This window comes from Penicillium antarcticum (genome assembly GCF_028974205.1).
Source record: "Penicillium antarcticum strain IBT 31339 chromosome Unknown utg000003l_segment0_segment0, whole genome shotgun sequence".
Lineage (NCBI taxonomy): Eukaryota > Fungi > Ascomycota > Eurotiomycetes > Eurotiales > Aspergillaceae > Penicillium > Penicillium antarcticum.
In genome coordinates this window covers 1214384-1239851 of record NW_026695301.1, presented here as the reverse complement: position 1 = coordinate 1239851, position 25468 = coordinate 1214384, and the positions used below count along the sequence as shown (strand labels likewise).

At 48.4% G+C, this 25468-nt stretch overlaps 12 protein-coding genes across 12 annotated transcripts; 5 read left to right on the top strand and 7 right to left on the bottom strand.

Moving 5' to 3' along the window:
- Nucleotides 1–1027: 1027 nt before the first annotated feature.
- On the bottom strand, nt 1028–1792 carry N7508_003183 (uncharacterized protein; the record flags this gene model as incomplete). The annotated part of the gene is made up of 3 exons (XM_058461249.1): nt 1028–1236; nt 1292–1406; nt 1472–1792. 3 exons carry the CDS (start codon nt 1790–1792, stop codon nt 1028–1030), a joined length of 645 nt encoding a protein of 214 aa, XP_058321826.1.
- Nucleotides 1793–2869: 1077 nt separating this feature from the next.
- Nucleotides 2870–3472, bottom strand: N7508_003182 (fungal specific transcription factor domain-containing protein; the record flags this gene model as incomplete). The annotated part of the gene is made up of 1 exon (XM_058461248.1): nt 2870–3472. One exon carries the CDS (start codon nt 3470–3472, stop codon nt 2870–2872), a length of 603 nt encoding a protein of 200 aa, XP_058321825.1.
- An 840-nt stretch (nt 3473–4312) lies between these two features.
- On the top strand, nt 4313–6142 carry N7508_003181 (nucleobase cation symporter-1 family protein; the record flags this gene model as incomplete). Its single annotated transcript, XM_058461247.1, has 5 exons — nt 4313–4747; nt 4799–5111; nt 5161–5451; nt 5501–5751; nt 5816–6142. 5 exons carry the CDS (start codon nt 4313–4315, stop codon nt 6140–6142), a joined length of 1617 nt encoding a protein of 538 aa, XP_058321824.1.
- A 402-nt stretch (nt 6143–6544) lies between these two features.
- Nucleotides 6545–7950, bottom strand: N7508_003180 (TauD/TfdA dioxygenase family protein; the record flags this gene model as incomplete). Its single annotated transcript, XM_058461246.1, has 4 exons — nt 6545–6622; nt 6674–6764; nt 6833–7618; nt 7661–7950. 4 exons carry the CDS (start codon nt 7948–7950, stop codon nt 6545–6547), a joined length of 1245 nt encoding a protein of 414 aa, XP_058321823.1.
- A 1871-nt stretch (nt 7951–9821) lies between these two features.
- N7508_003179 (TauD/TfdA dioxygenase family protein) lies at nt 9822–10620 on the top strand (the record flags this gene model as incomplete). Its single annotated transcript, XM_058461245.1, has 3 exons — nt 9822–10155; nt 10203–10210; nt 10270–10620. The coding sequence occupies 3 exons, from the start codon at nt 9822–9824 to the stop codon at nt 10618–10620; spliced, it is 693 nt and encodes a 230-aa protein (XP_058321822.1).
- Nucleotides 10621–11077: 457 nt separating this feature from the next.
- N7508_003178 (uncharacterized protein) lies at nt 11078–11999 on the bottom strand (the record flags this gene model as incomplete). The annotated part of the gene is made up of 3 exons (XM_058461244.1): nt 11078–11709; nt 11763–11859; nt 11934–11999. Coding segments are annotated over 3 exons (795 nt in total), but the record flags the coding sequence as incomplete, so codon positions are not given.
- A 507-nt stretch (nt 12000–12506) lies between these two features.
- On the bottom strand, nt 12507–13677 carry N7508_003177 (alpha/beta hydrolase; the record flags this gene model as incomplete). Its single annotated transcript, XM_058461243.1, has 2 exons — nt 12507–13373; nt 13432–13677. 2 exons carry the CDS (start codon nt 13675–13677, stop codon nt 12507–12509), a joined length of 1113 nt encoding a protein of 370 aa, XP_058321820.1.
- A 419-nt stretch (nt 13678–14096) lies between these two features.
- On the bottom strand, nt 14097–15781 carry N7508_003176 (putative MFS transporter; the record flags this gene model as incomplete). The annotated part of the gene is made up of 4 exons (XM_058461242.1): nt 14097–14723; nt 14794–15338; nt 15400–15508; nt 15578–15781. The coding sequence occupies 4 exons, from the start codon at nt 15779–15781 to the stop codon at nt 14097–14099; spliced, it is 1485 nt and encodes a 494-aa protein (XP_058321819.1).
- A 481-nt stretch (nt 15782–16262) lies between these two features.
- On the top strand, nt 16263–17627 carry N7508_003175 (uncharacterized protein; the record flags this gene model as incomplete). The annotated part of the gene is made up of 6 exons (XM_058461241.1): nt 16263–16439; nt 16490–16526; nt 16580–16647; nt 16720–16911; nt 16975–17274; nt 17325–17627. 6 exons carry the CDS (start codon nt 16263–16265, stop codon nt 17625–17627), a joined length of 1077 nt encoding a protein of 358 aa, XP_058321818.1.
- Nucleotides 17628–18509: 882 nt separating this feature from the next.
- N7508_003174 (uncharacterized protein) lies at nt 18510–22426 on the top strand (the record flags this gene model as incomplete). The annotated part of the gene is made up of 7 exons (XM_058461240.1): nt 18510–18881; nt 18965–19247; nt 19298–19597; nt 19661–19736; nt 19808–19883; nt 20242–20338; nt 20391–22426. The coding sequence occupies 7 exons, from the start codon at nt 18510–18512 to the stop codon at nt 22424–22426; spliced, it is 3240 nt and encodes a 1079-aa protein (XP_058321817.1).
- A 72-nt stretch (nt 22427–22498) lies between these two features.
- On the bottom strand, nt 22499–23880 carry N7508_003173 (TauD/TfdA family dioxygenase; the record flags this gene model as incomplete). The annotated part of the gene is made up of 4 exons (XM_058461239.1): nt 22499–22882; nt 22944–23152; nt 23208–23421; nt 23482–23880. The coding sequence occupies 4 exons, from the start codon at nt 23878–23880 to the stop codon at nt 22499–22501; spliced, it is 1206 nt and encodes a 401-aa protein (XP_058321816.1).
- Nucleotides 23881–24436: 556 nt separating this feature from the next.
- N7508_003172 (TauD/TfdA family dioxygenase) lies at nt 24437–25462 on the top strand (the record flags this gene model as incomplete). Its single annotated transcript, XM_058461238.1, has 1 exon — nt 24437–25462. The coding sequence occupies one exon, from the start codon at nt 24437–24439 to the stop codon at nt 25460–25462; it is 1026 nt and encodes a 341-aa protein (XP_058321815.1).
- Between the last annotated feature and the right edge of the window lie 6 nt (nt 25463–25468).

The following is a 25468-nucleotide window of genomic DNA, read 5'->3' as shown; positions in this document are numbered from 1 at the left end:
TCCGCTTCACTTCATCTTTATACATTACATGCACATGTACTTCCATATCACCATATTCAAATCCCTTGCGGAAGCTTGCGTGTACTGTGTCAAGCTGTGGGACCGACGATCTAATCTTACAGCGCGACAATTATGTCCAGCAGAAGATTCCTGCCCGACCAAGTACAATATGCAGCACTCTTGTCCAGGGATGCATAAGATACGACCATGCTAAGCCCCGGCAGATTCCAGTTCTTGTTCCTAAAGAGGAGAAGTAAAACAGAATGGAGAACAATCATTGCGAGGCAAGTGAGACAGTCGATCTATTCACAAGTGAGATGCGTGATGGAATGCCACTGGAGAATGAAGTACGAAGCACCGCATATCAACATAAACTGCCCTCAGATCGGCAGGGATTGACTCGGTTAAAGAGTTTTTGCTTTGCTATCGACTTTAGCCACTAAATGTACATCCAATCGGATGCACGGCTTCATATGCTCGTGTCGGAATCCGATTTCCGGGGATAAAAGGAGTGCCTGAAGGGCCGGTCAGGACCTTATATTGATCTTCGGTCAGAGCAGGGTGCATTCGGGATGCATATATGGGCAGTAGTGACGTCCTGTAGATGAGTCGCGTTTGTAATGATCGTCAGATTATCGGGGGATACATTGATTATGGCTTCAATATCCCTGCCTCCACTGGGTGATGAACTGGTGGGACTGTAGAAACAGTCACACCACACGTCTGAAACAGCTACTACAGTGTATCAATTTCGATATTAACTCCTTTCTGGATCTTCGAACGATCACCCCAGCTGTCGTCTGCCCTGAACTGCGGGGCCAAGCTTCGTAGATCAAGATCGCCTTGCATGCATGCAGCGTCATGTCCGACAGATCCTCTCCTTGCTGGGCCATGTTTCTGCCATATTTAAGTTCTACCAGCTGGCTCGCGCGCTGGCGATTTTTAAGAAGAAATAATTGGAAATCAAGGGTCTTTCATTCGTAACGCTATGCTATTTGAGACGCATCTATAATTTATATGTGATGATTTATGCGGATTTGCCGAAAACCTTGAAGCGGTCTTCAACGGGAGCGAAGGTCTTCTCGCCAGCCTCGGAGGTGGGAACACCGAAGACGAGCTGGGCATCGAGCTTCCAGGAGGCGGGCAGGGACCAGGTCTTGGTGATCTGCTCGTCAATCAGGGGGCTGTAGTGCTGGAGGTTGGCGCCGAAGCCCTCGGACTCAAGAGCGAGCCAGACTATTTCTTGTTAGATTCATGTTTTGTCCCGTTGGGTCAGATGGGAAGTACATACCAAGGTACTGAGACATGGCGTTGGACTCCAGGGCGAAGGGGTCGAACTTGTCGGCATAGATGGCGAATTTCTCCTTGATAGGAGCGAGAGACTCGTAGTCAACGAAGAAAAGGACCTATTAATTGCAATTAGTTAATGTTATCTTGACAAAAAAAAATACCTCTAGATCGTGCCACTTACAGTTCCGTAGGCGGCCTTGAAAGCGTTCAGCTTGGGCAGGGTAGCGGTCTCGAACTGCTCTTTGGGAACATGGCCGGCAGCGACAAGGCCCTCCATGGCCTGGATGGCGATGTCCCAGACCTTCTGGTGCTCCTCCTTCAGTAGGAGAACAACACGGGAGGTTTGGGTGTTGAAAGAGCTGGGGACGTGGAGGACGGAGTCCTTGACAATGCTCTCAATGGCATCGTCGGAGATAGGGCTCTCGGCCTTAAGACCGTAGAAGGTACGGCGGGACTTGACCAACTCAAGGAGAGTGGTGGTGGCGGCGTTCTTAAAGCTCATTGTGAAGGTGGGAGTTTGTGGTGAATTGGAATGAATTGAAAAAAGACAAAGGCCCTTAGGATGGCGGGGCTTATATAGATTGGCTCACATAGTGGATTGCGAATTTGCTAATTGCCAGATTGTCCCTTAATTTTCTATTTTCATGCGTCAATTTTTATGGTTGTCCCGCTATAGCGGATATAATGCAAGACCTGACCAATCAGTAAGCAAGTCGGATGTACGGCGCTACGTAGCGCCGAGTTTGTAAGCGGGACAGAATCGTTACTCAGCAACATTATGAGTTGGTGACCAAGCATTGCGGAATTACGGCCGTGACACTTGATTGGGCCACGGTTCAATTGCTTCAGTTTACAGGAACACGTTGTCAAAATATACTCCGTACCTGAATCTTGTATCTGAGTCAAAGGGGCACACATGTAGATGTTCTTCCAATTTTTAAATTAGGGATATATATTGAATTAAGGATCCTCCAATCTGGGCAAGTAACAAGATATCCTCTAGAGAATCATGCATTCCAAAGCGGGAGTTTGGAAGAAGGAAATTATTATACATTTCCTCTGAATGAGGCTCCCTTGGGGGGAAGCTGGGCAGTTGTATTGATGACAGTGGCGAGTGGGCCTCCATGGGAGGCATGTTTTCATTTGGTTGCCAATTATTTGAACGACCCACTGACGCCTCTTGATCACAGAAAGACTGGACTAAACCACGAATATCCCACGAAGACGATAACTTCCCTCGATCCTGCTCAAGCTGGAGCAACAAGCGCAGTATCTTCACTCCCCTAGCAGCAATCATACTCGTATCACTCTGCGACAAAATCTCAATCGTGTCGGTGGTCAGCGCGCGATTATCTCGTTGGTCGGAGTCAGGAAGTGGGTCGAAGAAAATATCCAAGCACAGTATGATCTAGAACGAAGATTAGCCAGTGTGGTTCGAGACTGAGATCGGGAGGAACCCACACAAGCTGCAACGCTAAAAGCGTGATAAATCCACAGTGTTGGTCCGTTCTCCTTGAACAGTTGTTTCTGTTCCCGGATTATGGTTTTAGCCGCCGCGATGCACGTTTTTCGTGTGAAGTTAAAAGGCCGAATTAGTAAAACTAGACCAAAGGAACTTGCGATGAATCATGATGATTTTGTGGGCAGAGCTGATTGTCAAACAATGACGTGCCCAGGGTATGTATTTAGGCCAGGAAGGGTCAAGGGTCGTGTTACGAAGACATGAGGGGACATCTTTGCTGACAAGGGAGCGCATTCGCTTGTCGTATCGAATGACATGTTCATATTTAGCATAGAGTGTGTGACATGCAGATATATCGTCTTGAAGCTGGGGCATGAGAGTTGCGATGTCATAAAGGAAACGATGGTAAGTAACTGGGGCAGGCTCATTGTCAGGAACTGGGCTCGCATTGCTGTCATCCATGCAGTTCACGGGCTTGCTGGTGTTAAAGTCTCTTCGATGAATGAGATAGCTTTCCGAGAAGGGGATTGAGAACCAATCTTGGATACAGAGCTCTGCCCAGAGCCGCCGGCCAATGTCCCTTCGGGCTCTATTTGATGCATTATCATCGGGTTCGGAGCCTAGTCGGTGCATTCCTAGGCTTTGGGCGATCCGCACAGCGGATGCTAGCTTGACAGAATGACTGTTTGAGTGGCCAAGCAAATGGGCGCTGATAGTCATGCTAGACTGTCAAAATCAGGGACTTTCCTTCGACCCCATGCTAGGAACTCCAATATTGTGGCAGCATCCTCGACCTCGGCTGTCTCACGACCGGGACTGGTGTCGTCTACCTCGGAGGCAATCCGCGTTGAGGGGGCTTGCCCTGCCGATAAAGACACTGCGCTATCATTCAAATTTGGACTTAACCCTTCGCGTGCTCTCACTGATTGAACTGTCGCTTGCAACTCATTCAAGCATGCAGCGAGGGTTCCAGTACGCTCTGTCGGGCGAGACACATGAGAGATGTGTGGGGATTCTGCAGTGACTTGAGGATGGAACAAGGATTGCGGGGTGCGATAACAAGAACTGCCTCTGAATTTTGGCGTAAGAAGCTGACATAGCCAAGCAAGGGACACACCCACCGATGGCGGCAATTGCGACACGGCAATACCTTATCGCATTTGATTTTTCGACGTGTACACTCTGCACATGCCAAACGCTTTCTTCTTGCCAAGTTCATGATAATAGAAGTTGACCACACGGGTGAGGGACGGGTTGGGTGAATCTTGGCTTTATATACGTTATCGTCTCGGCCGACGCTAGACTTTAGCTGACCCGTGATAGTAGATAAGCGATATACGCTGCCATTCACACCTCATAGGCCAGAATATACTAGAATGCGGTGGATAAGCAGGTTGGGCATGCCTCAGGGTATGATATCACCTGGCAAGACCACTTGCTGCTTTGTGTCACCTTCACGTTCCGCTATCAAGGAGTACTGTACGGCTTCTCCTTATCACTTCTTCAACAAACCCTCAAAAGACCAATGCCGCCCCTTGTATCAAAGAATTGTCACACATGATGCGTCTGCGTACCCATCGCACGGACTGGGCATTGCCCAAGCAAGAAAGCAGTATAGCTCCACCGCATGTGTGGAGTAATGCCGATCAAGACCCAGTACCCCCAGAGAAGTGGACATGGACAGGCTGGACCTTCACGCAATACTGGCTGTCAGATCTCGTCACTGTATCCACATGGTCCGCAGCCAGTTCGGCATATGCATCTGGTCTATCAGCGACAGACACAGTGACCTTGACTTTAGTCGCGGCACTGTGTAATGCCATCCCAACAGTCCTCAACGGATCCGTGGGGGCTGATCTACACATTGCATTTCCTGTTGCTATTCGTGCCAGCTATGGTACATACTTTGGATATTTCTGTGTTGCATCGCGTGCTATGTTGGCCCTGTTTTGGTTCGGCATCCAGAGCTCGTATGGAGGGCAATGCGTGACTGCCGTCAGTATACTTCCATTGCCGTTGAGATACTCGAGCTGACAGCGGGAACAGATGATTACAGCCATATGGCCCAGTTACACAAATCTACCTAATCATCTACCCAAGTCAGCGGCTATCACGACACAAGGCATGGTTTCCTATGTTGTATATCATGTCATCCAAGCGCCATTCCTGTTCATTCCGACCCATAAGCTCCAGTATATGTTCATCTTCAAATCTATGCTTGTACCGCCCATGGCATTGGCTATGGTGATCTGGATTTCAGTGAAGGCGGGTGGTGGCGATGTTATATTCAAGCAGCCACCCACGGTTCATGGCTCCGAGCGTGCCTGGCTGTGGCTCATGAACATGACCTCAATTACAGGTAAGCAAATATTCCAGTTGTTTCTCGAACACGATCTTACTCTTCTCAGGTGGATTTTCAACACTTGCGGTCAACATCTCAGACTTTTCGCGCTTCAGCAAGAAGCCCGGTAGCCCGGTATGGCAACTGCCAATGATCCCTCTGTTCAAGGTCATCACTGGCCTATTCGGTATTATAGCTGCCGGTGCATCCAAACAACTTTATGGCACCATCCTATGGAGCCCGCTAGAAATCATTGCTCAATGGCAAGGGTCCTCTGGCGGACGAGCCGCGGCCTTTTTCTGTGGGACGTTATGGCTTTTGGCACAGATCTGCAACAACGTCTCGGCTAACTCTGTCGGTAAGTGCTGTTGGACAAGCAACACCAAGCCAGGCTAACACATTGCTAGATGTGGTTACTATGTGCCCAAAATGGATCAACATCAAACGCGGAATGATCATGTGCATCCTCCTAGGCGGATGGGCACTATGCCCATGGATCATCATCAGGAGTGGGAAGACATTCCTTAGCTTTATGGGCGCATATTCCATTTTCATGGCGCCAATTGCGGGTATTCTTTGCTGTGATTACTGGGTCATCAAGAGACGCAAATACGACGTGCCGGCCTTGTTTGATCCCAAAGGAATATATTACTACAGGGTATGCTCGTGTTTTTCAATTCCAAACAATTTCAGTATGGCTGATTTATTATTTTAATCTCTAGCTTGGCACAAATTGGCGTGCTCTCCTCTGTAATTTGGTGGTCATCGTGCCTCTTCTCCCAGGTCTGGCACATGCTGTGACACCAGATAATGTCAGCATTGACACCGGTCTACAGCATTTATATGCTATCAACTATCTTTATGGGTTCAGTCTTTCCTTTGGTCTCTATTTTGTGTTGAATCATGTCTGGCCTAATAGAGCATCACTTGTGTCTGCCGTGGTACCAGGTGTTGTTTCTCCTTTGAATGCAATGGATTCGGATTTGGAGGCGGAGGCGGATGTGAGCTCGGGAGATTTGAAGCAATCATCTATCATGCCAAAGATATGATTTGGGAAGATTATGTCGCTGGTCTTAGCTCAATAACAGAATAATACACTATTTATTGCGCTCCCAGTAACCTGGACTCAAGATTGCGCTTGTTAACCCAAGAATCGTGCAGCCCAGCATTTCCAGCTTGACATATATCTCAAATATGTCGCTACAAAGGGTAGAAAAGTTCACCCCAGGAGCGTAATACCACCAGAACCAAGGAAACTATTTTCTTTGAAGAAGGGAATCATCCACAGCCTGGACACTGAATATATATTTGGGACACGGATTGTGAAATTACTTTTTATTATACTAGAAATTCCTGCTGGTCGGCGCTCGTCGAGAATGAAGACATATAAAACTGTATCATTCTGTATGTATTTGCAACTATCCTTAATCCAAGATGACCAACCCCACATGCTATACTGACGGGTGATCCGATGCTGCAATATTGCACTGATGCATGATCCGCGGCCCATATGATTCTGGGAACTCGGTCTGGAGATTGTTAGAATTTGCACCAGTTAATTTGAGACTACCCAATCTTACAATGCTATGCCATAATGCCCGGTTGTACCAGAGAATGACATCTTGCTTCTCGTGAGGATGCGCGTAGATATTTTCTGGTGACAGAACAGGACTCATAATTCCTGCAATTTTGTAGTCAGCCTACCGCATCCTTGAGCTGAAAGGACGATGAAAACTTACTTGTCCAAAAAAGCGCGGACTTCTTTCAAGTCACTGACAACAGTTTCCTCGTCTTTGGGGTTGCTTTTCAGATACAGCTTGGATGCGCCCTGGCCGTGAACCTGCAAAGACTTCTCCCCCGTTACCGGATTAGTCCAGACCATGGGGTAGATACAGATCTCATCTTCTATCCATGGCGAAAGCTTATCTAACGGCATCTCACGGCCCTCGGTTTCAATAAGGTGACCAAGTCGAGTGCTACGCACCGTTGACATCCACTGGAAAGCGTGCGGTGCGTACTCAATACGACTGTTTAGAACAAGCTCACGCAACTCCGGATCCAAGACTTGCAGTGCCCTCGATCCTGCAACCATCGCGGTTGCCCCCGGCGCGATATTCATGGTTCTTCCCGTCCCATCACCCCAGTGCACGGTGACATCGGGGCCTTTGGGCGTGCGAACCGCCAGAAGACAACCTACACGTGGTGGAGGAATCTTGTACAGGGACCCATCCCAGTGCCACTGGTACAAGCGGCTGGATCCTGCATCTCGCTCCTCCTGTGGGGTGTGAGGTGGAAGATGAAAATTGACGTGGTCAATTCCCTTCACTTGGAATCCTGGCGGGAAATCGAAATGGTCCTGGGGAACTTCGCCGCGGCCCAGAATGTGCACCTGGGGCTGAGCGTTAATGGCTGGTCGATTGGGCAGGCCATATATCGTGACTCCCTTATCGGAAAGAAGCACTGGGTCGGCGCCGTGGGCGAAGCCTCCAGTCTTTTCGTCGGGGTCAAAGCTATTGAACAACAAACTATCAACAGGGAGAAAAATGGAAGATACAGGAATGGCATACCATGAAGTCAAGCGATATTGCTGTTGGGGCGTCAGCATCTGTGGCTGCTCTTTGAACACAAGCAGCTTGTGACGGTGGAGCGCATCAGAGATGAGATCGAAGTCTGCTGAGTTGAAGTTGTTGAGATCGATACCATAGATCTCGGCTCCAAAGTCTACCTGATTTTCATGTTTGATTGGTACCACACGACCATTGCTCCGACTTGCTGATGGAGGCTGATAGACCTCACGAACAGTCAAGATCTTTGGGGCCTTGCCTTCAGTGGCGGTGGTGGAAACAGCAAATACCATGGTAACTATGATTGAATCAACTTCTCGATATTGACTCAACTCGGTATAAATGTCCTTTGCTATTATACTAAGACTTTCTGTGGACCATTCAATTGGACGGAAGGCGCATATCATCGGCCGGATTGCTCGGCCGTGTTCGGATCCGTTGGTCGGATTGCCATATTAGCACCCTGAACTTCAAATTTATTAAGTTTCTTGGGCTTGTGCTGTTCGACTGACATTCTTTGGAAAATTTGAAGAAAGCAAAAGTCAACTCAAACATCGGAAGACAAAATGCATAGTTCTTCATCATTCTACCACCAAACCCCCAACGGCACCAATGTGCACTATACTCAGACCGGGAAACAATCAGGTCCTTTAATCATTCTTCTTCATGGACTGGGCGGATCGACTAAGACGTTCGAATCCAAGCTACCATTTCTCTCGCCTCATATGAATCGTTTAGTCTCCGTGGACTTTGAAGGATTCGGTCGAACCGCTTTATCCTCCCCACAAACCGTTCTCTCCATCACGCGCTATGTCAATGACCTGGAATATCTCATGGCATCTTTGCAAAACACTGTTCAAGATCATCCTCATCGGCCACAGCCTCGGCGCTATCGTCTCAATGCATTACGCCTCCAGACATCCATCACAAATTCGAGGCCTTGTTCTACTCGGGGCTGGACGATCAATTGCACATATTCCCGCGGCGAGAGAAAGAATGCTAGGCATGGCAGCAAAGACACGCGAAGAGGGTATACAGGCCGCAGCAGATATGGCTGCAAGCTCTAACTTCCCACCCCAGGGCTTGGTGGCTTCTGAGACTCGAGAGTGTGTTCGAAAAGCTGTAAATGATTGTGATGCTGAGGCATATGCAAGAGCCTGTGAGGCAGTTGCGGACCTGGATCATCTTGATCCGGATTACAGCTCCATCAATGCACCTACTTTATTGCTAGCTGGAAGTGGAGATATCATTTCACCCGTGGATAGATCCTTGGGACTGAAAGAGCTTATTGGCGACAATGCCTTGGTGGGGGTTCTTGAAGGCGTTGGGCATCAGATGCTTCTGCAGGACTTGACGGGATCTGTCGAGGCGATTCAAGAGCTCCTGGAGAAATGCAATCGAGGCAAATTCTTTTTTTCAAAGTAGTCAAATCAAAACATCATTTAACCAGACTCATGTTAAGTCACGAAGTGTGCTTACAAATACGAAAGAGTTCATGATATTTCTAACGCGAGCTCTTTTCAATCTTGTAGTGGTGAGTCCGGTGGCCAATGTAGAATTGGCAGTCAATGGCACAAAAGAAAATACGGATGAAGGATGTGATAACTTCCAGAATGGTATTCAAAAGAGAAAAGTGCCGGGTCATTTCCCGGCACCTAGGCCTCACCTGAGAGGTGATATAGCGGGGCTTCAGCAATAGTCTCAACGAGGCTCCTTTGATGGCACAACGCTGGAAGCTCATCCTCGCTATCGTTCTTCCTTTTCTTCCGTGGAGAACCACCAAGCCGTATCAATTACTAGAAAACTTTTAAGCCCCAGCCAACTCACGCCTCTAGATAAAGTAAAAAAGAGACATGCACAAGAATAAACTAACCCGCAAGAATTATCAAACCAAAATAATTGTCCAAGCCCCCAGTAGGTGCCTGGACCTTTAGAAGTTCGCCGGCAATTGGGATGGCAACAAGGCTGCCTAAACTTACCAGAGAATAAGTTGTACCATAACGCTTCCCGAATTCTTCTGTTTTCGAGATTTGCGCAACACAAACAGGAGAGAGACTGATTGCAGAGCCACTCCAAAATCCAAAAAGCACGGTGTACGCCAATATGGCCGCGGGATTCGATTTGGATGGAAGCCAGAGGGAAAACGTGATCACCGAACAGGCGAATGGAAGACTTTGAAAATGGGCTCACGCGTTTCCAGCGCTGGCATATTGATGCTCCGCTATATGGTAAAGACCCCGCATGGTTCACGACTTTGCGGTGCATCACACTTCCCAAAGGACCAGACGTTACCGTCGAGTGGGCCGACGGGTCGGAACGAACTATGAAGTCGCCACCTGGCCAGACTGCATACTTCAGTACTTCTCAGCTGTACCAAATGCTCTCTACCGAAGAACAGGCGTTGGCTGACCATAGCTGGGTTGAATATGCACCATACCCCTACAAGTGGGTCGGAAGCTGCAAAGGGAACTCCAATGGTCTAGGTCTGGCAGAAGGAGGTGAGCGTCTAACGATGGAAGAGCTGGGAGAATATGATCGTGTGCAGTAAAGAGGGTACAGACTTCACCTTCCGCCTTTGTTTAGATACGTAATTTGCTAAACTCAAGATACAGTATCCTTTGGTCTGGGTCAATCCCCTGACGGGCGAGAAGGCCTTCCAGGTGCATGGTATGTGCGCTCAAAAGCTCTATCTGCGCAGGTGGCAAGACGAAGAGCCTCGAGTTATGGAGGATGTTGCCGATATTAGAAACTTTCTCTTGGATATTCAAAATCGTGTTTTGAAGCCGGAGTACGTTCTCTTGGCTCCGGTCGAAGAAGGAGACATGGTTGTTTGGGATAATTATGGACTCTTTCACTCAGCTATTGATTACCCTATAAGCATGGGTCCAAGGTCAATGCATCAGGCAAATATTAGTGGCAGCGTTGGCCCAAAAGGGCCTGTGCCGATCCCATTGACGGCCTAAATGATACCTCGTTGACAAGAAAGAGTTCCTGCAATGACCAGAAGTTCAGACAATGCGACATAATAGTTGAACACGATAGCTGCAGAATGCACAATGACCTTGGGATTATGTCATCTGCTGGTGATATTGATACATTCGTAGTGATTGTTCGGGAGATATTAGTAGGTGTGTCGATTGCAGCTAAGCTTATAACTCAGACCATAATCTGGGAGAGCAAAGTCGCCACAAAATCATAAGCAGCTACAGAATCAGTATTTGCATGCATTTCATGGGGTCAACATCTCATTGCATTACTTGGTAACTAGAGAATGACACTCTCTGACTAGCTGTCAATTCATGAATATCTGGTATCCCCTCGTTATTAACCCCTTCCTGTCCCTCTCATAAAGATCCGACGGACCTTATCATGAGCAGAAATGAACGTCTGAGTGCGGCGTATCCATTCCCACACGGTGAGTCAGATGCAAAAGACAATGACAACGAGAATGGCACCCATCAGCATCATAGCTGCCCTCTTTGCCGTGATGGTGTTTCCCACGTTGGGTTTGATCCTTGAAAGCACTGTTTCGTCCGTCTGTGCATGAGTAGGGTATTCACAGTCACACTTGGAAGTAAAAGCTGCCGGGGTCTCGGTGACAATCATCGTCACAGTCACGGTCTCGGTGCTGTTCGAATAACTGGTTGAATTACCAGGCCGAGGGGGGATCTGGATGCCAGTCACTTCTGAGGCTTGAGTTTCATTTCTAGCAGCAGTCGAGGGTTCCGTCATTGTACTGCTTTCAGTAGTGGTGGTAGCAAGGCTCGAAGTAGCGGTCGAAGCGGGTAACTCGGTCGTGGCAAGTTCCTCGGTTGTGGTAGACTGCTCCGTCGTAGTAGGCTTTCCAGTTTCGGTCATGCGCAGCATAGCAGCGTAGATTCCAGTCATCAAGTTCTGGGTTCCAGTGACAGTAATTGAGGATGTAATGACGCGTGGAGTGCTATGGTATGAGATTGTTTGGACACAAGTCGCCAAGGTGCGTGTAGGCTCACCTATAAACGTGCAGTCCGACTTGATGTCAAAAGCAACCCCAGTGCCAATCATATCATATGCTAGGCAAAGACTTAGTAATTCATTCATCTCCGGCGGCAGCGTATTCACTCACTACCAGGTCCAGCAATGACTGTCAGATCGGGCGAGAACGGCTGACAGGCAGTTTTGGTGGCAAGGCAACTGATTGCATAGGAAGTCACATCACCATGCTGTGTTGAGCGTGAGAATGAGGTAGTTTGAAAAAAAAAAAAAAAAAAAAAAAAAAAAAGGCCAAGATACTTACCGAGTCGAGGACTTCGGCGCCATAACCCTGGACGTAATCGGGTCCGTCTCCAACCCAGGGAATCGTCTGTCTATAGTCAGCATTGCAACCTGTTGTCCGTGGTAGCATCCATACAACAGTAAAACTCAGAGATGCCGGGAGAGACCCAGCACAGCTGGATCAAAGCCGCAATAAGATATACCCAGAGCATAGTGAGTGGTGGGAGCTGAGGCGATTTGGTACAGTGGTTGAAGAAAGAAGAATGACTACCAATGAAAACTAAGTACGCAGATTTATGTATCCAAGTAACGAAACAATACGAATGGAAGAATGGAAAACACCATGTAAACAATCCCGATTGTCAACACTGAAAAACAATTGTCACGGATACCTTGTGGTCCTAAAGCCTACCAAACAACTTTATTATGAAACGGCACCATTTCTTCCATTTTTCGTAATGCTAGAAGATTCTACGTTCTTGAAATGTTGCACCTATAGTATTTCTGCATTGATATTGATGTGAAGTGACTAAGGGCAGATTTTCAGGTCAGGCTTAACAGACCAGATAAATAATATCCGTTTACATCCCACAAATTACGTCCTCTCGATCCACTGCAGTAGAGCCGCAGCAACTTGCAAACTATTCTTCTCCAAGAATACCATATGTCCATTGCCATGGATTCCAATATCCTCAAGCTGAAGATGCCGCGCCGGGACACCTGCCTGTTGCAGAAATTTGACTGTGCACCAGTCATACGGTGCATGGTAAGACGATTCGGTCGTCACAACCAGGACAGGTATCTGAGAGAGATTGACGAGCTGTCTCGGTGCAGGGGAATCAGCCTGGATTACACAGTCTGAATACAGTGATGAGTTAGAAAGGATAACCTGTTTCACGAGGTCGATCGGATCGGCCAGGATAGGCGAGTAGGTTATAGGGACATCAGTGAGTCCGTAGACACGCGCGGGAGTGTTGCCAAAGACGGCGTCTTGGAAGGGAGGGCCGCTGGGTTCAATCGAGACGATGGAGTGGACGAGCGTTGGACGAACATCTGCAATGAGCCAGGGCATGAAACCGCCCTGGGAGTGGGAGAGGAGAATAACTGGTGATCCTATAGTGTCAAGCAGGGCAGCTCCAGCGGCTTGGACGGTTGACTGCTGGTAGGTTGTTGAACTGAGGAACTCGACCGTTGAGGAATAATAGGCGTCGAAATTCGAGTCGCCCATGACGCCCGTTCCGTTCCATTGGGCATGTAGTGATGCCTGTGGCCAGAGGTTGTATTTCTTAGGTGCAGTAAATCTCTGCTGCAAGAGCTCTGCGCTGTAGGTACCCATTGTTCCATTTCCAGGGAGCCAGGCACTGCGACCGCGGAAGGTTTGGTCGATGATATAGCATGCGTATCCTTTCGAGAGGAAGTAAGAGGCCCAGCCTTCCCCTCCGTCAGGCTTGTTGAGCCAATTCTGCGAGAATCGCATTTAGTTACTGCGAAGGGGACGAGTGATCTTCAACAATACGTACGGTACCTGTTTGAGCTTGTCCATGGATGAAGACAACTGGATACGGCTTCGTAACCCCCGCAGCCGGAGTCAACTTTTCCACGTACATCTGATCCGTGAATATATGCTCGCCAGCACCGTTTGGAATATATTGTCCTCCAACATAAAAGTAGGATCGCTGGGCTGCCAATTCCCCAGAATCACCGCTCCATCCCAAGGCTGCAACAATTGCCCAGGCTATCAATAACAATCCTGTCTTAACGTGCATCTTGAGAGCGTGGATGAATGAAAGACGGAAAGCTTTAGCTGCGACCAGTACACAATTCATGCTAGGATGCTAGGATTGTCAAAACAACTAAGTGGTTCTGCCGAGTTTCTTCCGCGGTCGGGATGTAATATCGATCGGCCATGTGAACATATACCAAGTAGTGAAATTTGCAAGTTGCCTGCGCCTTTCTTTAGAAATACATACACTGATGGCAGTGTATAATGCGACCGATTGACCGTATGTATTCATCTGATGATTTTTGCTCTTTTGAATCGATATTAACTCATGTCCTATTCTCATAAATTACATTTTCTTCCTCGTACAACAACATATTGCAGATATCATCCAGTGACATAGCACCAAATTTCCTATACTCTTTGGAATCATTAACCACAACATCGAACAACCGTCTCTCATATCTAGTAAACATAGCGGAATGAAGGGTTCTGCTTATCAGTGAGCCCAGCCCACTTCGTCTCATCAATCATTGTCTCATCAACTTCTCCCTTGGTCTGATCCCTACGGCGGTTCTCCCACATGTAGTAAATGAAGAGAACAACCGACAACACAGCGGCGGCCGCCTGCGTAGCAAGAACCGCAATTTTAGCGGGGTGGTATTCTGGCGCGTCATGAGCCTGGAATGTCTGTGGACCAATGATGTTTCCAACGGAAAAAGACCCAGCGACAAGTGCACTAGCAAATGCGCGTTTGGTGTGGCCAGCACAGTTGGCCATGGTCCACTGGTAAAGAATTGGAAGAGTGGCGACAATTGCGTTGACCAGGTATATACCAATCAGCACACCGGCTTTGTTGGTCTTGGGGAGGAAGGACAGTAGGCCTCCGCCGATTATTCCGGGAATTGTACATAGCACATTCCATGCCCAGCGGTGTGAGGTCCGACGGATTCCGAATCCGACGAGGAGGGTGAAAAATATACTGACGATGCCGCCGGGTGTGTTAAGGAGGGCTGAGATGGGTCCAGTGAAACCAAATCCTGCGATCAATGTCGACGAATAAGTGGTTACGACACCACTAGAGACGGAGATCTGTGATACCAGGCCGTGTTAGTCGAATTAGGTTTTGGAATGGCGGCAAGGGGTGGAATGTGAACCGTACCAAAATTGTTGTAATGGTCAAAAGCCACAGCTGGACATCACACACAGCCTCCAGAATCTGACTCAAGTTCAGTTTGGTGCTCCATACACCAGTCTGGTTCTCGCTGACATGTTCCAAGAGAGCGACCTTCTCGCTCTCCGACAACCAACTAGCTTTGATCGGTGTATCCGGGATGAAGAAAAAGGTGAGAGCACCGATCACAGACGTAACAAGTCCCAAAACGAGGAACATGATTCGCCATCCTTCCATTGAGGCATGGTGTACATGCTGGAAGCCAAAGGAAATGAGACCACCGAGGATCTGAGCAACACCAAGGCCCATATACCACACGGTAAATCGAGGAGCTTGCTCGCTTCGAGTGTAGTATTGACTGCTGATGAGCATCAACGAGGGACCAACTGTAGCTTCAAAGATTCCTAGGAAGATTCGTGCTACCAGGAGACCTTGGTAGTTTTGTGCTCCGGATGAGGCGGCGGCTGCGACTCCCCAGAAGAACACATTTCCTCCTAACCATTTCGCAGGGGGCGCTTTTTGCAGACAGTAGACTTGATTTAAATATCAGTCATGTTTTAAAATATGGGGTAAAGTGACAGGGAAGATCATTACCATTGGGAACTTCGGCGATCAAGTAGGCAATAAAAAACCAAGTCGCAGTGTTGGAAAAGTCATTGCCAACAAGGTTCAAATCTTTCTTAATTCCCATCACAGCGGCATACTATGCATATGTAGTCCATGTTAGAACAAGAAACTGGTTGAATATGATTCCAAAGAGAGGGTGACGTACGTTCAGCATCACCTTGTCCAGGAACTGTAAAACGTAGCAGCAAAACATGTATGGCATCAACCGACGATCGATCTTCCGGCGGAGAGCCTGCAGATCAACTTGGCTGTCTACGGCACCTGCATGACCCTCGAGATACACCACAGCATCATCGAGTCTATTCGCACCCACGATCTGTGGTGCTGCCTCAGGTTGCTTTTCGCCCATGGCGATCGGAGAAAAGGGGGAATGGAAACACAAAAACCAAATTAGTAGGGAAAAAGAAAAGAAACCCCGGAAGGCAGCGAGGGTATAACAGGGGCAAGGTGGAAATAGTCGGAGTTTAACGAATGAGCTAAAGCGACCAAGGCATTAATTGCATTGGAACTGCGGCGGGGGCCGAGAATACAACGCATAAGCGCGGTGCGAGATTTTATTAATTGTCAAATCAGATTGACCCAACCGAGTCTAGTGACATGAAGAGAGGGTGGAGAAAGAAAATTGTAGATGGTCAGGGCAGTATTGAGTTATGAAGGGATGGTCTTGTCGGGTACTAGGACCAATGAGGAAAGTGGAAGGTCCTTTACTTATCCGGCGTTTTATGCTGAAGGAATATGTAGTAACAGGTCATATGTGTGCGTGGTGTCCTACCTGGGATATTATGTCTTCACCTCTTGACCCTCACTTTTGATGCAATTTGTACGCAACTATGGGCTGGGTCTATAATGCCACCCCCGAGGTCGAGGCCTCATCTCAGTACCGTCTTATCCTCGGAGTATGTCTAAGTTTGACTGTGCTGATGGTTATTACCGTCTCTTTGCGGCTGTTTATTCGGGCTCAGTCAGGTCGACTGGCAGCGGCAGACTGGGTGATGGCTGGGAGCATGGTAAGTCGGCCTGTCTGACTCAAGGGATCTTATGTCTCACTTTCGAGCAGATATTCAGTATTATCTATAGTGCTCTTTGCATTTCTCGTGAGCCATAATGACCCGTCCCGTCACTACTGGACCCCTACTCACAATCACAGAAAGTCGATATGGCCTCGGGTTGCCACTGAGGGATCGCCCTCGGCTAGATTTGGCGACATACAGCAAGGTGCGAGCTATTTCATGCAGTGTGACCTTTGAATTTGGATAACAGACAAGCTAAAGTCCGACAAACAAACAGATCAACTATGCAGGGCGACCTTTCTACCAAATCGGTATTGCAGGATTCAAGGCTTCGCTTTGCCTTAGCTATCTACGCCTGATTTCGGGGACTTCCAAGCACACCTATCGAATTATTATTTGGATCGTGATCGCCGTCTGTACGCTGGGGCATATCGCTGGCGCCCTTGTCCTGATCTTCAATTGCACACCGGTAACACCGCCCTTATACCTCCCACACTATGATACGAGCCTGACAATATTGCTGGTACCATAGGTTCGACGAGCATGGAATATTCATGTTGTAGGCACCTGCCTTCCAGTCGGTGCGACATTCTACGGTCTCGCAATTTTCACCATCATTTTCGATGTTCTCATTATTTTGTTACCTATTCCGCTCCTTCTCAGCCTGAACATCAAGACCGCGCAAAAAGCAGGCGTGGTGTGCCTGTTCCTCCTCGGTCTATTTACTACCATTTGCTCCATCCTGCGACTTACACAAATCCAGCGCGTGGCTTTCGGGGACGGGAACTCGACAATGCTCGTCTTGTGGGGCACAATTGAATTTAACGTGGGAGTACGTCTTGCGTGAAACAAGTGGGAAACCTGATGGCTAATTTGTGCTAGAATATTGTCACCTGCGCTCCTTACTTAGCGCCTCTACTCAAGGGAGTAGTGCGGGACTTCCGTTCTAACAGCGGTAAATCGAAGGGAAATTACCACGACAGCAGGGGCAGAAGCTATGCGATGGAGAACTGGTCAAAGGACGGGCGTTCTCAACTGCAGTCTCATGTGTCTGGGCCAGCCCCTCCGAAACGGACTCCCAGCGAGGAGCTTATCTTGTCGAGCCAGGATCGAGACCACGGAGGTATTGAATTGACGGTGGAATACAGAGTGTCATTGGAAAACAGGTCGACGAAGGAAGCCTGAAGATCCACTAGTCGGAACATATGGCGCAATCTAATTCATGTATATTATTCCAAACGTGTGAGACTAGCTGGGATGCTGGTAGTTTGACTTCTCGCCCCCAATAAGGATTTGCTTTGCTAGTTTTTATCCCTTGCGCGTTGTGGCGTTTGTTTAGGCAGCCCCGGCCCCTTGAGAATTCAGCAGTCTACGCACTCGCGAATACGCTTGTGGGTGGACATGCTAGATCTGTCATGTTCGTAAGTTTCCGCATCTTCCTTTTCGAAAAACTTCTTGAGGCCGGGGTCTGCTCATACAGTTTAGGCTAGACCTCCGATCAATGCCCTAACGGACCGAGATCCACCAGAAGATCCCGGTCGGGGAGTGGACCAGCAGTTTGATATATTGCGCAGGATTCGCCAGGGGCGGCAAGGTTAATCTTCCCGTGCCCACAATCTGCCAATCAAAAAGCGCCAGGCAGCTCTGTTTCACCGGAGTCCGCCTAGCACCGTCTTGGTGAACCCTGATCCTCCCGAAGTAAGACAGCAGCATTAGGTAAATACGAAGCCAAATCCGTACTCACCAACAAAAATTCACTCTTAGCAATAGTCAGTGGACCCCACTGTCAAATCTTATGTAGGTCCCTCTTCTGACCAGCATAGGCTCCATCTCGAAGGATTCAGTATACAATAGCCCCCACACAAACTCTCTCCGAAAATTCTCCAATTCGCAGGTCTATAGTGGGATAGTTTGCATGGGTGGCATGATTGCTTGAACCTGCGCCCTGCATCCCGTTTGCCCACAGTGGTGAGGCCGCAAGCGATATTACAGTATTTACCGTGAAGATTAGGGAAATCGAGCCGGGGGTATCGTGTATCTGGATCAACGATCAACCGCACCTCGACCATGTCCGATCACCCTATTTTGATCATCGGCGCGGGCATCAGTGGTCTCGTCCTAGCCCAGTATCTCCAGCGCCATGGTATTCCGTTTAAGATCTTCGATCGTGACTCCGCGATCGACGCCCGCAGTGGCGGATGGGGACTGACGCTGCACTGGTCACTCCCTGCCTTGCGCGAATTGTTACCCGAGCATTTGGTTGAACGATTCCCTGAGACTTTTGTCAACAAGAAGGCCTCTGCGCGTGGGGATACTGGGCGTTTTCAATTCTTCAATCTCAAGTCTGGAGCTGCTTTGTATGATGTTCCTGCCGCTGAGCGTATTCGGGTGAGCCGTGTTCGCTTGCGCCAACTTCTGACTACTGGCGTTGATGTTCAGGTGAGTCTCGACTGTCTCGTTGAGGATTTTAGTGAAGGCCCGGTATTCTTGACTTCCAACTGGCACTGATGCGACACGCTTAGTGGAGCAAGAATTTAAAAAATATCGAATCCTCTGGGGATACTATCACCGCTCATTTCGAGGATGGCACCTCGTGCGCTGGACGACTTCTCATTGCCTGCGATGGCTCAAAGTCACGGACACGTGAGATTCTGTACCCCGAGGCGAAGATGAACCCATTGCCCGTACAGATCCTTGGTGCATCGACACTTTACACTGCAGAAGAGATGGGCGGCGCTGAGTCCATCGACCCTTTTATCTTCCAGGGCTCGCACCCCGACTCAAACGTTTTTCTCTTTTTCAGCTGTATGTCTAGGAGATCCTCTGTAAGAGACTTAAGATCACTGATTCTGTAGTTTTGGATACCCCTGGCAACTTCGAGACCAGTAGCAAGGATCGCTATCACTGCCAGGTGATCGTTTCATGGGCAGATTCAAAGAACATATCAGTTCCAGATGGCAATACAGAGCGCATTGCTCTGATGAAAAATTTGACTGAGAGCTGGTCTGAGCCGTTCCGGTCGCTGGTTCACAAACTTCCAGACGACGTGGAAGTGCGCCCCCTCCGAATTGAGGACTGGGTGTTTCAACCAGGAAGAATGCATGCTCATCCTCAAGTAGTGCTAATGGGAGATTCAGCACATACGATGACAATGTGTACGTGCCTGGTCGTCGTCCTTTCGAGACGATCTGTGGATCTCGTTTACTAACTTTGACTAGACCGTGGAGAAGGTGCCAATAATGCGATCGTCGATGTTTTGGACCTTGTTAAGCGTGTTGACATGAGACAGACAAGGTAAGGCTATCTCGCCTGCCTTGAGCATGTCCTTATCGGTGTATACTGACTTTGACTTTTCAAATGGTTAGCTCTTTCGATCAAGACGCCTTGACATCCTCGCTTGCCGCCTACGAGAATGATGTCTTCATACGTTCAGAACTCAGCGTACGCAACTCCAGACAAGCATGTCTGGATGCACACGATTTTTCTAAGATCGTGCAAGGGAGCCCACTCGTTGCAGCACGAGAGTTGAGATAATCGGCATATGGTGAAAAGGCACGGCGGTGGTTGCATTGCTTGCATGGAAGTTTTCAAATCATCCATAGGCACCTAGGAGTAATGAATACCATAGAAGACTAAAAAAAGACCCTAACTTCTCAACATGAAGCATCTATCAGCGAGCAAAAAATATTGGACGGTCAAGATCGACGTTGGGGCGCCAAGCCTCGGCAACCTCCGTCTTTTTCCACCCTGGCGCATTTCACTTCTTCCGGCATCAGCGGGAAACACGGGCATGGGATAGTTGGCTGGCTGTACTCCAGCTCTTGAAGCGATGAGTGCCATACCAGACAAGGTGTCTTCTGTCCGTATCTCGCAGCGTCAACCACAAGCCTGCAGAGGTAAAGACCAAATCTCTTCCTTCGGGTTGGGCGTAAGGCTGACGCGCTACAGAGTGCACGAAGCGCAAGCGCAAGTGTGACAAGCAGATTCCCTGCACAAGGTGTAAACGACTGAATCTGAATTGTTCAATAGAAGTTGTCCAGCTCAGGCGCAACGCCGTGCAGCATGCTTCGGAGATCGAGTTTCTGAGTTCAGTTTTAGCGGATTTGGACTCCTCGTCTTCGTCGGGAATCGCACATGTGACTCAAAAACTAAGAAACAGGATATCCCGGCTGCAGACTGGTCAGGATCTCCCTTCATCCGAGGCGTCCAACATAGACTCGACGCAGCAGGAAATCACATTGACTGAAGATCGTGTGCCTGGGAAATTACCGGCCGCTTCGATCGAGTCTTCCTCGAACCAAGTTGATTCATCACTTCTCACAGCCATCGAGCATCTTGCTTGGGGCAGAAATTCCGCCGGATGCTTTCCTCACAGGAACTGCGCATGCCAATATCGCAAAAATGGCCTACAGCTGGTATCCAGTAATGCACCACTTCAAGGTGACGGACTTTTGGGACTAAATCCGAATCTTCCCAGAACAATAGATGCTCAAAAACTGATCAAGTTCCATATCTGCCATGTGGCATGGCATCACGATTGCTTCCACGGCCCGACGTTCCTCGAACAGTGTGAAATGTTTTGGGAAACTGGAAAATACGATGATCCCCTCTGGCTAGCCCTATACTATTCCGTCTTGAGCTCTACCGTCAGTTCAGTTCAGGATAGCCCGAAAGCGAGAGATTTGGTTGATGTGGATCTGCACACTATGCAATCCGCGCAGCAACTCTTTTCTGCCATGGTGCAAACTCTGTATGACAGTCATTTCCTCAGCAACCTCTCGATATACTCAGTGCAGGCCATTGTCATATCGACAGAAGTGGCTCATAACCTCGGGTTGAGTCAGCTGAATGCGACCCTTTTCAATGCTGCAGTGCGCATTGCCGAGTGCCTTGGAGTTCACAAAATCCAGGACCACTCTACAAAACCCGTCCAAAATAAAGATGACTGGGAAGAAAGAGTCGAGCGTGAAGTCGGAAAAAGGGTCTGGTGTCAAATGATCATCCAAGACCACTTCGCGATCCCCTTCACCGACACATACAGCATATCCCCAATGCACTTCTCTACAGGTCGCCCTATGAATGCAGAAGACTATGACCTAGTGGACATGCCAATCAGCACTCCCACTACAAGCACTTACGTCCGCGTACTGGTAAATCTGGCAGAACTGATGCCTGGTCTAGTGGATGGACTCGGTCCAATGAAAAGTCGAAAGCCTCATCGCGAGCAATACCAGCATATCCTGCAAGTGGATCAGAAAATGAGAGCTGTGGTTAAAAATATACCACCGTTCCTTCTGCGCCCGGACAAGGAGAAAGAAGAGCAAATCCCATGGCTTAGCATCGCGCGACGAAGCTTAGCAATCACAGCAGCAGAAAAGATCATCATGATACATCGACCGTTCCTTTTCCGCTCATTCCACGATCCAACGTATAGTTACACAAGGCGCACGTCTGTCGCAGCGGCGATGACTATATTACGTGAACACGAGACAATTGTGCGGGAAGAGGATATCTCAATCTGGACCCATACCGCATTTGCAATTACAGCCGCGGTCATAATGTGCTTTGAGGTCAATGCAATCGCCGAGAGTGCATTCAGCGCAAGTGCCCAGAGCTACAAAGAGGCCATTCTGTCCGCTAGAGCCCGTCTTGCTTCGCGTGATCTTGACGTGCTCGCTCAACGAGGTGTAGCTTTGATTGATGCAATTTTCACTGCGGGCTCTGACCTACATAATGGAGGAACCAGTACTAAAATGATGGATTTCGGTCAAATCTTGGCCAAGTTCTCTACATTCAGTCGATTACACCTTGGATCTCCCAGCACCGAGGCATCTCCAGGCACAATTGCGACTGTTGAGTCTCAGGATGTGATTGGTGCTCACTTCGATGAGATGAGACCTACTTGGGGGACTGCAGAGGACATTGATTTCGATGCCTGGTTCAATGAGACGTTTTACTCTCTGCAAGAACCTCTCCAACTGTGAAACGAATATACACTATAACCAAATTTTGATTGAATTCTTTCTATTGAGCCATTCTTGTATTCTATCTTCAATTCATACCCTCACATATCCAGTATCATCCACGCCCTCATATCCACGGAACGACATAGGAGGAGTAGTACTCGTCATCGTACACTGCCACAGCATCCGTTTCCTATCCTCCTCTTCCTTGTACTTCGCCAATTGACCAGTGATACTATGCATGACACCGCGGTTGTGGAAGATGACCACATCCCCTTCTTGCCATCTGTGAGCATAGATATTCTCAGCGGCATAAATCTTCTTCTGCATGTTGTATACCACCTTTCTGACTTTCTCCACATCATCCATAACCGTGACGTCCCCCGTTGTGGGGTTTCTCGTGGTGAGCTTGTACACGCAGCAACCGTGAACCTGGAGGAAAGGTCGATCGGGATTCATTGGGCTCCGCCAGACCATCTATTGGAATATGATTAGTCAAATGTTATGTATCCACCCCTATGATTGGAGTAATACTCACTGGGTGCTCTGCAACTTTATCCCAAGCCCACTCCGATAATTTCTCTACGGGTACTTCTTTCCCCATGGTAGGAATAGTAAGGCCATCATCAGAGGCTTTGCATTGGCGAATGTACTCATAGGCCTGGGGAGCATAAGTGATTGTGGTATTGAGCGCGAATTCCTGCTCTTCCGGTGTCAAAAGGGCAAATGCACGAGCTCCTGAGAAAACTATACGTCCGGTCAGAACATGTATCTCGAGCACCTGTTTACTGAAAGCACTCACATGCTGTTGCTCCAGCACCAATATTCTTCTCTTTTCCGTCCGGGAACTTGATCTTCTGATCTGGGACATTGGGAATCCGAATTGAATGCAAGATGGTAACTTCACCTGGAAGTCGCTCGTAGAACGGGGTATCCATGTGCCACCTGTATGGACGAGTATATCCATCATCTAGTTCTTCTTGTGTGAGTGGCTTTTCGTGGAATAGGGTGTGATCCTTGTTCGCTGATTAGTGGTTTGGATGTATTCTATGGGAGAGGGATTGTACGAGATGCACCACTTCTAACTCATCAAGACCTTCATAATTTTGGAACCTGCCCGATCCAATAATTCCAACTTGGGGAGCCCTTGGAATTCTGCCAGCCTTGTATGCTGACAGGATATTCTTTGGGTCCCTGACAGCTTTCTCTCCGGCGGAGTGAATATCAGAGGCGTTTGGATCGAAGACTTTGGCGAGTTTCGGTAGGGCTGTAGGGTCAATGCCTTTCTGGCCTCTGATGACGATGACTTGGTTTCTGAAGAGCGCTTCCTGGAGAACTTCTCTGTCCTTTTCGGTCAGGCGATCAAGGTCCAGCATGGGCATGCCGGGGGGCAGTTGGACTTCTGCACCGATGGCGGAAGATTGTCTGACCTCATCAGGCAGGATGGTAAACGTGAGGGCTGTTGACTCGGGCATGTTTGCAATGAGTATTGCTACTCCACGATACTTTTCAGAAGAGAATATTTGCTCGTTCTTTTTAATCTGTATAAGTGCTTCCTTTAAGTATAAATTGTGAGAACGCGCAGAGCGGGCCAGTCCACCCCGTTCCACCACCATTTTTGATAAGGATGTTCCTGTACACCCGATGCACTGCGTAGTCCTCGCTTCTGTTATGGATCGCGTTCATCGAATTATCATTGACGTATTACGGGGACTCTGCGGGCTGTATCTTCTCGCGCGGATGAGTCACTAAGTCCCACCCGCGCAAATATCATTGGTTAGTAGTGATATGTATAACAGGACTATATAGTGCATACATGGTCTCTACCAGTTCTTTTCGACATTCACTCAATTTCTACTCGATCAATTACTATTCTTTTCATAATATCCACTATGACGCTTTGCTGTAAGCCCGTCAGCAAACCCGAAGAATCTAGGGTAGATTTCGGCACAGAACTCCATGGCTTCAATGTTGAAACAATGAACAGTAAGCTTACTTCAAAACAGCTGGTTTTCCCTTGCAAATACTTACATGGTTCAAGATGATGACTTTTCTTTCCTCCGCCGCACCTTGTATGAAAACCAAGTCGTGGTACTCAAAGGCCAGGCCGGGCTGACCCCACAAGCACAATACGAACTCACTCGACGGTTCGACCCTTCCGCGGGAGTTTACAGTCATGGCAAATCAATCGACAAGCGCAGTGTTCTACATGCTGATTTGACAACTATCCCTCACCAGCCCCAAGTCCAAGTCATTGGCAGTGGTCTGGTCAAAGAATACGAAGGATTGAAGGACATTCGTTTGAAACACCCTCACCACAAGACATTCCACAAGAATCCTATTTCACCAGAGGAAGATCATGACCTTACACATTTTTATCGCTGGCACATTGATTCGGCCATGTACAACTTGGACCCTCCGCTCGTCACCACACTGTTGGCCGTCCAAGTTCCCAAGGGCCGTCGACAAATCTGTCGTTACGATGATGGCACAGATACCACATTGGATGTTCCTCTTGGCACAACAGCCTTCTTCAGTGGATACAGGCTGTACGACCTGTTATCGGAAGAAGAACAACACTTCGTATGCACAAGCAAAGTCGAATACGCACCTCACCCCTACATTTGGATGAGCAAAGCGAAGTCCCGCTCCAACGGACTAGGTGTGATTTCAGAAGGGCTGGAACTGGCAGAGAATGAGTTACCTTCCTTTGAAACCTCCAAAATCAAAACTTACCCCCTGGCATGGAAAAACCCTGTGACAGGCAAGTTGGCAATGATGGTTTATCCGACATGCGTGCGAAAGATCCATCTTGAAAATGGAGAAATACTTGATGATCTTGTTGATATTCGGGAGCGGTTGTATAAGTTGCAGAGACGGGCTATTGATCCATGCTATTTGTATACTCATGATTGGGAAGAGGGTGATCTGGTGCTTTTCAATAACCATGGTGTTATGCATTCAATTGTTGGGTCTTTTGAGGAGGATGAAGTACGGGTGTTTAGGCAGTGTAATATGGCTGCTAGTCGCCCTCCTCTGGGACCGGATGATGAATAGTTCATT